The sequence below is a fragment of the Ipomoea nil genome, unplaced genomic scaffold, assembly GCF_001879475.1.
Source record: "Ipomoea nil cultivar Tokyo-kokei standard unplaced genomic scaffold, Asagao_1.1 scaffold1769, whole genome shotgun sequence".
Lineage (NCBI taxonomy): Eukaryota > Viridiplantae > Streptophyta > Magnoliopsida > Solanales > Convolvulaceae > Ipomoea > Ipomoea nil.
This window is the reverse complement of record NW_017618197.1, coordinates 1,149,568-1,160,093: the sequence shown is the minus strand read 5'-3', so window position 1 is coordinate 1,160,093 and position 10,526 is coordinate 1,149,568. Positions and strand designations below refer to the sequence as shown.

The 10,526-nt window shown below is 43.5% G+C and overlaps 2 protein-coding genes across 2 annotated transcripts; one reads left to right on the top strand and one right to left on the bottom strand.

Annotated features, from left to right (window-relative positions):
* Nucleotides 1-2,949: 2,949 nt before the first annotated feature.
* LOC109192160 lies at nt 2,950-3,351 on the top strand. The gene has a single exon (XM_019342746.1). It carries the CDS (start codon nt 2,950-2,952, stop codon nt 3,349-3,351), a length of 402 nt encoding a protein of 133 aa, XP_019198291.1.
* A 5,718-nt stretch (nt 3,352-9,069) lies between these two features.
* LOC109192159 lies at nt 9,070-10,236 on the bottom strand. Its single transcript, XM_019342745.1, has 4 exons — nt 10,004-10,236; nt 9,793-9,931; nt 9,616-9,726; nt 9,070-9,540 (listed from the first exon to the last, which is right to left on the bottom strand). Exons 1-4 carry the CDS (start codon nt 10,234-10,236, stop codon nt 9,070-9,072), a joined length of 954 nt encoding a protein of 317 aa, XP_019198290.1.
* Between the last annotated feature and the right edge of the window lie 290 nt (nt 10,237-10,526).

The following is a 10,526-nucleotide window of genomic DNA, read 5'->3' as shown; positions in this document are numbered from 1 at the left end:
GTATCTCCGGGGCTGGTTGAAAGGTTGGGTTTGACCGATGGTTTGGAAGTGAAGTGCAGTGTGAAGGTGGCCTCGGGGGAAACCAAGTCATGTAATCGTATGTTCAAGAATATCGGGATTGTTAGCAACGAAGAAGAATTCTTGTGCAACCTAATACAGTTCGGCTTGGACGGAGTGGACGTGGTCTTAGGGATGGATTGGTTGGGCCAACACAAGGCTCAAATTCTCTGTGGAGAGCAGAAGGTCGTGTTAAGAGGACCAAGCGGGAAGAGGGTAACGTACCGAGGTCTCGCGGTGGAACCTAAAATCAAGATGGTATCTATGATTAGGATGAAGAAGTATGTGGAGAAGGGTCATGAAATTTTCCTTTGCACCGTTGAGAACTTGGCAGCCAAGGGGGACGCAGCTCAATCTATACCAGTGGTGTGTGAATTCCTCGATGTCTTTCCCGAAGAGATTCCAGGTATGCCTCCACCAAGGGAGGTGGAATTTTCGGTGGATCTTGTACCCAGGACTGCGCCCATCTCAAAGGCCCCATACCGGTTGGCGCCCAAAGAAATGCAGGAATTGAAAGCGCAGTTACAGGAGTTGTTGGACAAGGGTTATATCCGGCCGAGTACCTCGCCGTGTGGAACGCAGGCACTTTTCGTTAAAAAGAAGGACGGAAGCATGAGGTTATGTATAGACTACCGGGAGTTAAACCAGGTGACCGTTAAGAATAAGTACCCACTCCCAAGGATCGACGATCTATTTGACTAGCTTAAGGGTGCAGGCGTGTTCTCTAAGATCGATTTGAGGTCGGGTTACCACCAGTTAAAAGTGGCCGATAAAGATATACCCAAGACAACCTTCAGGACTCGCTATGGACATTACGAGTTCACGGTGATGCCGTTCGGTTTAACTAATGCACCGACAGTGTTCATGGATTTGATGAACCGAGTCTTCAAACCGCACCGAGATGACTTTGTGATTGTGTTCATCGACGATATTCTCGTATATTCCCGGAGCAAGGAGGATCACGAAAGACATCATCACATTGTGCTTCAAATTCTGAGAGAAAAACAACTTTACGCCAAGCTTTCAAAGTGCGAGTTTTGGAAGGACATTGTAACATTCTTGTGGCACGTGATCAATAGCAATGGCATCTTAGTGGATCCAGATAAGATCTGAGCTGTAAAGGATTGTGCAGTACCGACAACAGTTGGAGAAGTAAGAAGTTTCCTTGGTTTAGCAGGATATTACCGTAGGTTCGTTTTGGATTTTGCCAAGGTGGCTCAGCCGTTAACCAAATTGTTAAAGAAAGATGCCCCTTTTCAGTGGAATCAAGATTGTGACTCAGCATTTCAAGAATTAAAAGATAAGCTGACCACGGCGCCCATATTAACCCTACCGTTGGGAACAGAAGGATTTGAAGTGTATAGTGATGCGTCCAAGAAAGGTTTGGGATGTGACCTGATGCAAAATGGAAGAGTAATCGCATACGCCTCTAGACAACTTAAGGTGCACAAAGAGAATTATCCCACGCACGACTTAGAATTAGCAGCGGTGGTCTTTGCCTTAAAAATCTGGAGACATTACTTATACGGGGTGCGTTGTAAAATCTTCATAGACCACAAAAACCTCAAGTATATTTTCACACAAAAGGACCTGAACATGCGCCAAAGGCGTTGGCTAGAACTCATCAAGGACTACGAATTGGATATCCAGTATCATGAGGGAAAGGCAAAGGTAGTAGCCGATGCGCTGAGCAGGAAATCTAAGCATTCTATCAGCTCTATCTGGGTGGTGGCCGATGAACTGTGTAAGGAAATGCAAAAGATGAACTTGGAGATGGTGGAACAAGGAGAGGTGGAAGATGAAGTCTGTTTGTTCAATTTGAGAATCGTGCCTACCCTCCTGGAAGAGATAAAGGATGAGCAAATGAAAGATGTCGGTCTAGCAAGAGTGAAGAGTGAACTGGTCGAGGGAAAGAAGGGATCTTTTGATTTATCCACGGGTGGGGGTTTAATGTACAAAGGCCGTTTATGCATACCCGTGTCTTGCGACCGCTTGAAGCGCCAAATTATGGAAGAAGGTCACAACACACCTTATTCGGTACACCCTAGGGGTGACAAGCTATACAAGGACGTGAAGAAGCTCTTTTGGTGACCCAACATGAAGAAAGAGATAGCTGACTTCGTGAGTCGGTGTTTGAATTGCCAAAAGGTCAAAGCTGAGCGATGTAGGTCCAAGGATTTGGTGCAACCGTTAGAGGTACCCCAAGGGAAGTGGGACTCCATTTCTATTGATTTTGTAGGTGGTTTACCCGTTACCCGTACAGGCAAGGACAATATTTGGGTGATTGTGGATCGTTTAACTAAGACAGCTCGGCTCATCGCCATGAAGGAAACATGGTCAATAACACAGCTAGCCCGAGCGTACGTAAGCCAGGTAGTGAAGTACCACGGAGTACCCCAGGATATTGTCTCCGACTGAGATCCTAGGTTTCTATCTCATTTCTGGAAGTCTTTGCAAGCGGCTTTGGGAACGAAGTTGAATTTGAGCACCGCCTTTCACCCAGCCATGGATGGACAAACCGAGAGGACTATCCAGACAATCAAAGATATGCTAAGGGCATGGATGTTAGACTTCCAAGGCTCATGGGAGGAGCACTTGGACCTGATTGGGTTCTCCTACAATAACAGCTACCATGCAAGCATACAGATGGCACCTTACGAAGCGCTTTATGGTCAGAAATGCTGAAGTCCGTTATGTTGGGAGAATTTGGTTAACCCGGTGATGTTGGGGCCGCAATATTTGCACGATACCGTAGAGAAAATCAAACATATTCAAGGGAGAATGAAAATGGCATAGGGTCGGCAAAAGTCCTATGTGGAGTTAGGAAGGAAACAAGCAGAGTTCGCGGTTGGGGACAAAGTGTGGCTGAAAGTTTCCCCCACCCGGGGAGTAATGAGATTCAGAAAGAAAGGCAAGCTAAGCCGCCGGTTTATTGGTCCCTATGAAATCCTCGAGAGAATAGGAAACCTAGCTTATCGTTTGGCGTTGCCAATGGAGTTGGAGCGAGTGCACAATGTTTTTCATGCGTCTCAACTAAAGAAATATGTGCACGACCCATCGCATGTGATTCCGCTGGAAGTTTTACCGCTTTATGGTACCTTGTCGTACGAAGAAAGACCGCTTCGGATCTTGGATTTCAAAACACGGGAGACCCGCAGGAAGTCGGTAGAGATGGTAAAGGTGTGGTGGTCGCATCATGGAGAGGAAGAGGCAACCTGGGAGTTAGAGTCAGCCATGAGGGAGCGCTATCCGGATCTGTTCATCTTAGGTATCTTGTCTTACCCTCCTTATTGAGTAGTTGTGGGGTTGGGAGTAGTATAGTTGATCTCATAGTGTTTGTGTTGCTCGAGAAGCCTCTTTTTGTGACTATTGAAACCTTACTTTTCTTGATTCTTGCAAAACCTTACACCTTTTGGATCCTTGAAGTCTTGCTCAATGGTGTATTGCTTCCTTTTTGTCACATTGTTGATTCGTTGCTATTCGTTTGATTGAACTCGTCGTGCCCAAGCTTCGGGGACGAAGCTTCTTATTAGGGGGAGAGGATGTGACACCCCGTAAACCCAAACATTAATCGAGGATTAATTTAAGAATTAAACCAAGTTTCTTTGCTAATCTATTTCTAAAAATCCTGAAATTTAATAGTCGAGGGACTAGATTTTGACTAGTCATTTAAGTCAAAAGGTTGTACCTTGTGCTTCTTGAGTTGTGCCCTTGTTCCCTTGTCTTTCCAACATTAGTAAGGGTAGAAATGTCTTTTCACCTAAGATTTGTGATTCAAGCTAACCTAGCAAGACTCTCTCATTCCATTCACCCTTCAACCTAAAACTCAAAAACTCTAGCCTCTCTCTAAAATAATTTTAGCTTCTTCTCCAATCAAGAAATTGAGCACCCAAGCCTTGCAAGATTTTTTACCAAGATTCCTACTTTCTCCTTCTTGAGCATAAGAAAGGGTAAGATCCTTAGCCTTTTGGTGTTTTTAACATTCTTTTAGGTGTCTTTTTCTAAAGTTAGGATCTTTGTTGTGTTTTAGTTTGTGTAAGAAGTTGGTGTGGAAGAGGAGCTCTAAGAAAGGCTTTTAAGGGTGAAAAGAGGAAGTTGTTAGGCTACAAAGGTAACCCATGCTTTACAAAACCTTTTTTCTAACTTATATGATGATTCTTGGCTTCTACTTGTGATTCTTGTGTTGATTTGTGAGATTTGATGCATGATCTTGTGGTGATGCATGTTTAGAGCTTGTTCTTAGGGTTCTTGAATGCCATTGCTTGGCTATTTCTTGGGTTCAAGTCATATTATTGTTGTGTGTGAGATTTTGGGTGTTTTGAACTTGAACTTGGCCTTGTTGTTGATTTTCCCCGAAGGGAAATGTTGGTGTACAGGGATGTACCCGCGGGCGGAACGGCGGGCAGGGCCTTACCCGCCGCCCCACCCGCGGGGAACTGGTCTCGTGGGTGTATGTACCCGCGGGCGGAACCACGGGTGGAGTTCTACCTGTGGCCCCACCCGCGGGGTACCATGTTGGTGTTGGCCGGGGATTTGTTCCCCGTGATTCTTTCTTCTCGGTATTGATGTCTTGACCTCCCGTTGTTAATTTATTGGGCTATTTGTGAGTCTTCTTGATGTTTTGTATGTCTAGAACGGTGTGTTAGGAATCCATGTAGGATTTGGTGTCTTGAATCGTGCTAAGGGTCCAACTTTGTGATTCGTTGGGCTAATGTGAGTCTTGAATGTTCTTTGGAACTAATTTTGGTTTACCCGTTTGACAAGCATGCTAGTTTGATGTTGATATGCTACTATGTGTGGTTCGTTCCTTCGTATTGAGATTGGCAACTTGTGTTGACAATCATTTGGTGTTGGGTTGTAACCCTATGATTGTTGAGTATGGTCTCATGTCTTTATTGTGATCCCTTGATTGATTCCTATGATATGATCGTGTGTAAATCGTTGTACCCTTTGTTGATACTTGATTGAGGCTATTGTTGAGCCTTAGTCCTCTTAGTAATGATGATGACCTTGTCTGACTAGGATTGAGATTGATGGTTTGTTACTTGAGCTTTGCTCACGAGTTTGGCGGTTTTGTGATTGTGAAATTAATGGTACCCTCGTGTATTGAGAGTTCGGCGGTGAATAGGGATGTAGGTGGGGGGACGACGGTCCCCGGAGGCAAAAGGTTGGACTCAGAAGTACAGGGTGGCACTAGGAGGTAATGGTTGGAACTGAAATAAGGCCGGGGGTAACCATAAGGTTGGAACAGGGCATAAGGTAGGAACTATGAAACTTGTGACATGTAGTTGTAACCGTGTGAATGTGATTTCCTTGCTAATGAGCATGTTTTGATGTTGTGGTCTTGTTGTTGTTGTGAGGATGTTGATCCTCGTTTCTATTGAGAGTGATTGATGAGTTTTTGGTGTTGACTTCCCTCCTTAGTTTTGAAATGATATATATTGTATTCCTGTTCCAAATGGTTTTGATTATATCTATCTATATTATGCTATTTAACGCGTATTGATGGGTTACCAGCATTATTCGCTGACCAGGTGTTATCCCTTGATCTTTTAACAGGTTTTGAGTATATGCTGAGCGCGCTAGATGTGGACCTTAGTTAGTGTAGACCCCATGCTAGACGTTTATCCTTTGTTGGCCTGTGTGCCTTAGAATCTTTATTGTTTGGTTATTGTTTTGTTAGATTGTTGTTGAGTAGCCTGTGCACCTATGGTTTATGGGTGTGGCATAACGCTTACCGATTTTATATAGCTTCTGCTTGCTTTGTGTCTTGATGATTAGATGCTTACCTTTGAGGTTTAAGTTTTTAAAATGTTGAAAAATCGGGGATGTTACAATAGGAGTGCGAATAAAAAGGGAAAATTCAGCATTTTGAGAGGGGAGAGACAATTTTAGACTTAGAGTTCACATTTTTAGAGAGAAGCTTTAAATTAGGGTTAGATTTTATTTTCTCTTTCTAGGATTTTAGTCAAGATCTAGATGTTTTGCAAGGAAGCTTGAAGATTTAGAAAGCTTGTGGCTTGGATCTTCGTCTTCTACAAACATTGGAAGGGATCTAGCTTCATCTTGGGTGAAATCTAATCTTTGATCTTTATTGTTTAAATCTTGTTCATCCATTTCATAGTCGCTAGATCTTGTTCATTATCATGTTTGGCTAAAGTTCTAGGGGCTTGGATTGTTGTGTAGATTACTTTTCTTTATTTGATTTGCGATTTGTGATTCTTGATTGTTGTTGGCTTATTTGTCTTGTTGAAAGTGAGTTTTGTGAAGACTAGTGTGCGAGGTGCGCAACTCGCCCATTTGATCTAGGATGAGTGCATTGGCAAGAGATTGTGATGCACTCTAGCATTACCACTCGCATTTCCCGCCCTCAGATCCGAGAGGATAAGATCCGGAAAAGATGTAGGCAAGATGTTTATTGTAATGCCTCTTTGAGAACAAGTGTTCCTTCGAGTGGCGCTTAGACCGAATCTGTGACACCCCAAAAATCCACACTCCAATCCATGAATTAATTGAGTAATTAATTCTATTTCTTTTGAGGAATTGATTCCTAAAATCCTGATTTTTAATACCCAAGGACTAGTATTTGACTAGTCAATCTTTAAGTTGTGTTGTACCTTGTGCTTAGAGAGGAGTTCCCTTGTTCCTTACACTTTCTAAGGGTTAGTAAGGGTAGCCTTGTCTTTTCACCAAGAGTTAGTATTGTATCCTAACCTAGAAGACTTCTTCATTTCATTCCTTACAATTCCTAGAAAAAAAAATATCTCTACCTTCTCTCTCTAGAATAGAAGTGTAGCTTATTCTCCAAGCCAAGTTGAGACCCTTGTCAAGATTCCAAGTTTTGCTTCCAAGATTCAACCTTTCACCTATTTGGGCATCTAGAAGGGTAAGATCTAAGCTTGTCTAGTCTTTTTGGTTCCATCTTAGTTGTCTTTTTCTTAAAAGTGAGATCTTTATGATCTTTTGGTTTGATCTTGAAGTGGGTTTGAGAAGTGAGCCTAGTGGAGAGCTTGTTGTGGTGTTAGTGAAGTCTTTTGGTCTTCAAGAGGTAACCCATGCTCTACAAAACCTATTTTGCTTACCTATATGTGATTTCTTGGATTCTACTTGTGTTTTGCTATGAAATGTGAGGGTTTATGCATTTATCTTGTGATATTGCATATCTAGAGCTTGTGTTTAGGGTTCCTTTGTGCCATTGCTTGGCATTTTCCTTGGTTCAAGTCATTTTGTTGTGTTTGGTGAGATTTGGCATGTTTTGGACTTGAATTTGTGTTTGGAGAAGAAAATCCCCGAAGGGATTTGTTGTGGAACAGGTATGTCTATATGGTAGGTTGTGGATCTTTTGTGGAACTATTTGAGTGTTTTCTTGATGTTTCGTAGGTCTAGAACTATATGGTAGGTATCCATGTAGGACTTTGGTGTCTTGATTCGTGCTAAGTGTTCAACATTGTGTTTCGTTGGACCAAGAGGTGTCTTGTGTGTTCCTCGGAACTATCTTGAGTTTCCCCGTTGATAAGCATGCTAGTTTGTTGTCTTAATGCTAGCGTGTGTGTTGTTTGTACCTTCCGTTTGGTTGATGATAACTTGTGTTATCCATCGTTGTTGTCGTTGGGTTGTGACCCGTTACTTGATTGAGTATGTTTCATACCTTCGTTGTAATCCGTTGTTTGACTCTCGTGTGAGTTGTGGTGCGTGTGTGGCTCAACCTGGATTGCACGATTAGTGGTATGGGACGCTAGTCACCAAGGTATTGCAGCGGTCCTCGTGGTGGCCGTGACGTGATTATGGAGTTGTGGCCTGAGTGATGGGTCCACGTGATTGGGGGATAACATGTGTTATCCGAACATGTGTTGCCGTGTTTGGTGGTGGTCCGTTGGTGGTTATAGGTGGGGGACGACGGTCCCGGCGGAATAAGGTTGGACTTGGCTGTACAGGGGATCTTGGAGGTAATGGTTTGCTTGAAGGTACAAGGTTGGGGTAGCCATAAGGTTGGAACAGGGCATAAGGAAGGCATACCAAACTCGCGATGGGTGATGTTGCGAGGGCTTTTAAAGCCGGTGTTGTGTGATCTTCTCTCGTGACGTGTGTAGTCACGGAGGCTTGTGGTGTTTTGGCATGTGTTGTCGTTGGGTGAGTCTTTATCCTTGTGTGTGGTTAACCTTTGTGGTTTGGGATGTGTTCCTGGTGTTATCCTTGTGAGTGGTGAGTCTTGTGTTGTCTTTTGATCTTGGCTTTTGACTTATATATATATGTATTCCGTTTCGAAAATGGTTTTATATCTTATATCTACCTATTTATGATACTTAACGGTATTGGTGGGTTACCAGCATTATTCGCTGACCGGGCGTCGTCCCAATGTTTATCTTTGTATCTTTCAGGTGGTGTTTAGACGAGAGCGATGTCTAGAGCCTGGTAGCTTAGCAGCTTTGTGTTTTCGTGGCCTGTGCGCCAATGTTTTTAGGCTGCTTTAGATTGATGTATTGGGATAGTACTATACACTTGCAGATTGTTGCCTTAGCGTTACCTAGTGTGGTATACGTGGCATAACACCCCTTTTTGGATTTCTTTTATCCAGTTTCCGTTTATCTTCCGCTGTGCTAGTTTTGTTGTTAATCTGCTTGTGTTAGGGCTTCAATTGGGCCTTGTTTTTGGGGGGTTTTACAGAATCGGCTATGCATTAGCATTGCCATCCCTCTTGATTAGAGTTTCAACACGCTTCAATCACTTAACTTTCGGTATGGCCAACCACGCAATGCAATCGAAGCACAATGCGAGCCCATTTTCCTTTCATCTGTTTTACCTTTATTATTTCTCTTTCACGTTGTGCGATTTTCCTACCACCACCTGTTAATGCGAAACCTTAACCAAGAACCTCAAGCTCAAATACCCTTTCCATAACACTCTCTCAACAGTAACAAGTTATCGCTCCTTGAGTACGACACTCGGGGTGGTTCTCACTTACCCCGTTTTAACTCTTTACATCTCATGCCCCTTACATGACCCCCATATCATCTAATCTTTTGACGACACTTCTAAATGAGAACCGTAAACGAAAAGCGTCTGTGTCACTGACCTTAAGATATGGTGGACAGAAACATCCCCAATATCCCTAGCAATATCAACACATTGCCTAATAACCACACCAACATAGGACAAGTCAAGGTGCGAAGATTGAAAACTATTATAGAAGTTCATACAATCTGTTTCAATTATAATCTGAGTGATTCCACGAGCCTTGATCCATGTTAAATCCTCCTTTATGGCTAGCGCCTCAGCCAGATACGGGTCACAACCACAAGATAAGTGGGTTGCATAAGCCGCTACAAAGTTACCATGATGATCATGAATCACCAAACCCGCCCCTCTGAAACCTTCGGTTATTGCTGCATCAACATTGCATTTCAACATGCCTGATGGAGGTGGTGACCGGATAGCAGGAGAAGGACTGGGTAAATGATTAGACACCGTGTTGGCATACACGGCCTATTGGCATTTTAGAACCAGCTACGTCACATTCTCCTTTAGCATTGATGAGGACCAAGTTTTGTCATGCCACACCTTGTCATTCCGGGCAAGCCAAGACGTCCAGAATCTGGCCGCCATTAACACTGCATCATGCGCATCTGGCTTCTCATATATAGACTCCACAAAGCACAAGAACGGTTTCCCCTGCAAGACATCATTACAATCCCACAAACTCTTGGCTACTGGACATTCGCACAAAATGTGCGTTACCGTTTCCATATCTGCCGGACACAAAGGGCAACCACCACCAATAAACACTCTCTTGCTTCTTAGGTTCTCACACACCGGTAGAACATTCATAACACATCGCCACATGAAATTGTGGATCTTCGGGGGAACTTTGCTGCTCCTGAGATTTCTCCAGGCTTTAAAATCTAAACTTGAACCAATCCCCACAGTTTCTTATGTTAAGCTCTTATACCCATGTTTAGCCGTGTACACCCTCCTTATATCTCCAAACCAGCACCACGAATCCTCATACTCAGGAGATACCGGGGTAGAGAGGATTCTAGGAACATCCTGTGGATCGAAGATGTCTCTTATCAGTTCCTCATCCCATCTTCCATTAACATCCAAAAGGTTCGAAACCCTAGCATCTTTTAGCTCCTCGATTTCATGCGTAAGAAGGCATGGATTGTTATGTCTGATAACCATGGCTAGCCCCAAATCGTAGTGTCCTTCCCATCCCCCACTCTATGCATCACTCCTTTACGTAAGAGTTCCTGGCCGGCTTGGATACTTCACCAAATATAGCTAGGGTTGTGACCTAATGGCGCATCGAGAAAGTTCACAGATGGGAAGTAACGGGCTTTAAGGATTCTACTTACTAGAAAAATTGGGTTAGCCAAAATCCTTCACCCTTGCTTTGCGAATAGAGCCAAGTTGAATTCCCTTAATCGTTTGAAGCCCATTCCACCTTTTGATTTTGGCACTGCCAACCGAGA

Coding starts and splice junctions, on each gene's coding strand:
- LOC109192160 (XM_019342746.1), top strand. CDS start 2,950: ATGAGATTCAGAAAGAAAGGCAAGCTAAGCCGCCGGTTTATTGGTCCC.
- LOC109192159 (XM_019342745.1), bottom strand. CDS start 10,236: ATGGTTATCAGACATAACAATCCATGCCTTCTTACGCATGAAATCGAG. Junction 9,932..10,003: donor GTGTACACGGCTAAACATGG/GTATAAGAGCTT, acceptor GAGAAATCTCAG/GAGCAGCAAAGTTCCCCCGA. Junction 9,541..9,615: donor GGCTTGCCCGGAATGACAAG/GTGTGGCATGAC, acceptor AAATGCCAATAG/GCCGTGTATGCCAACACGGT.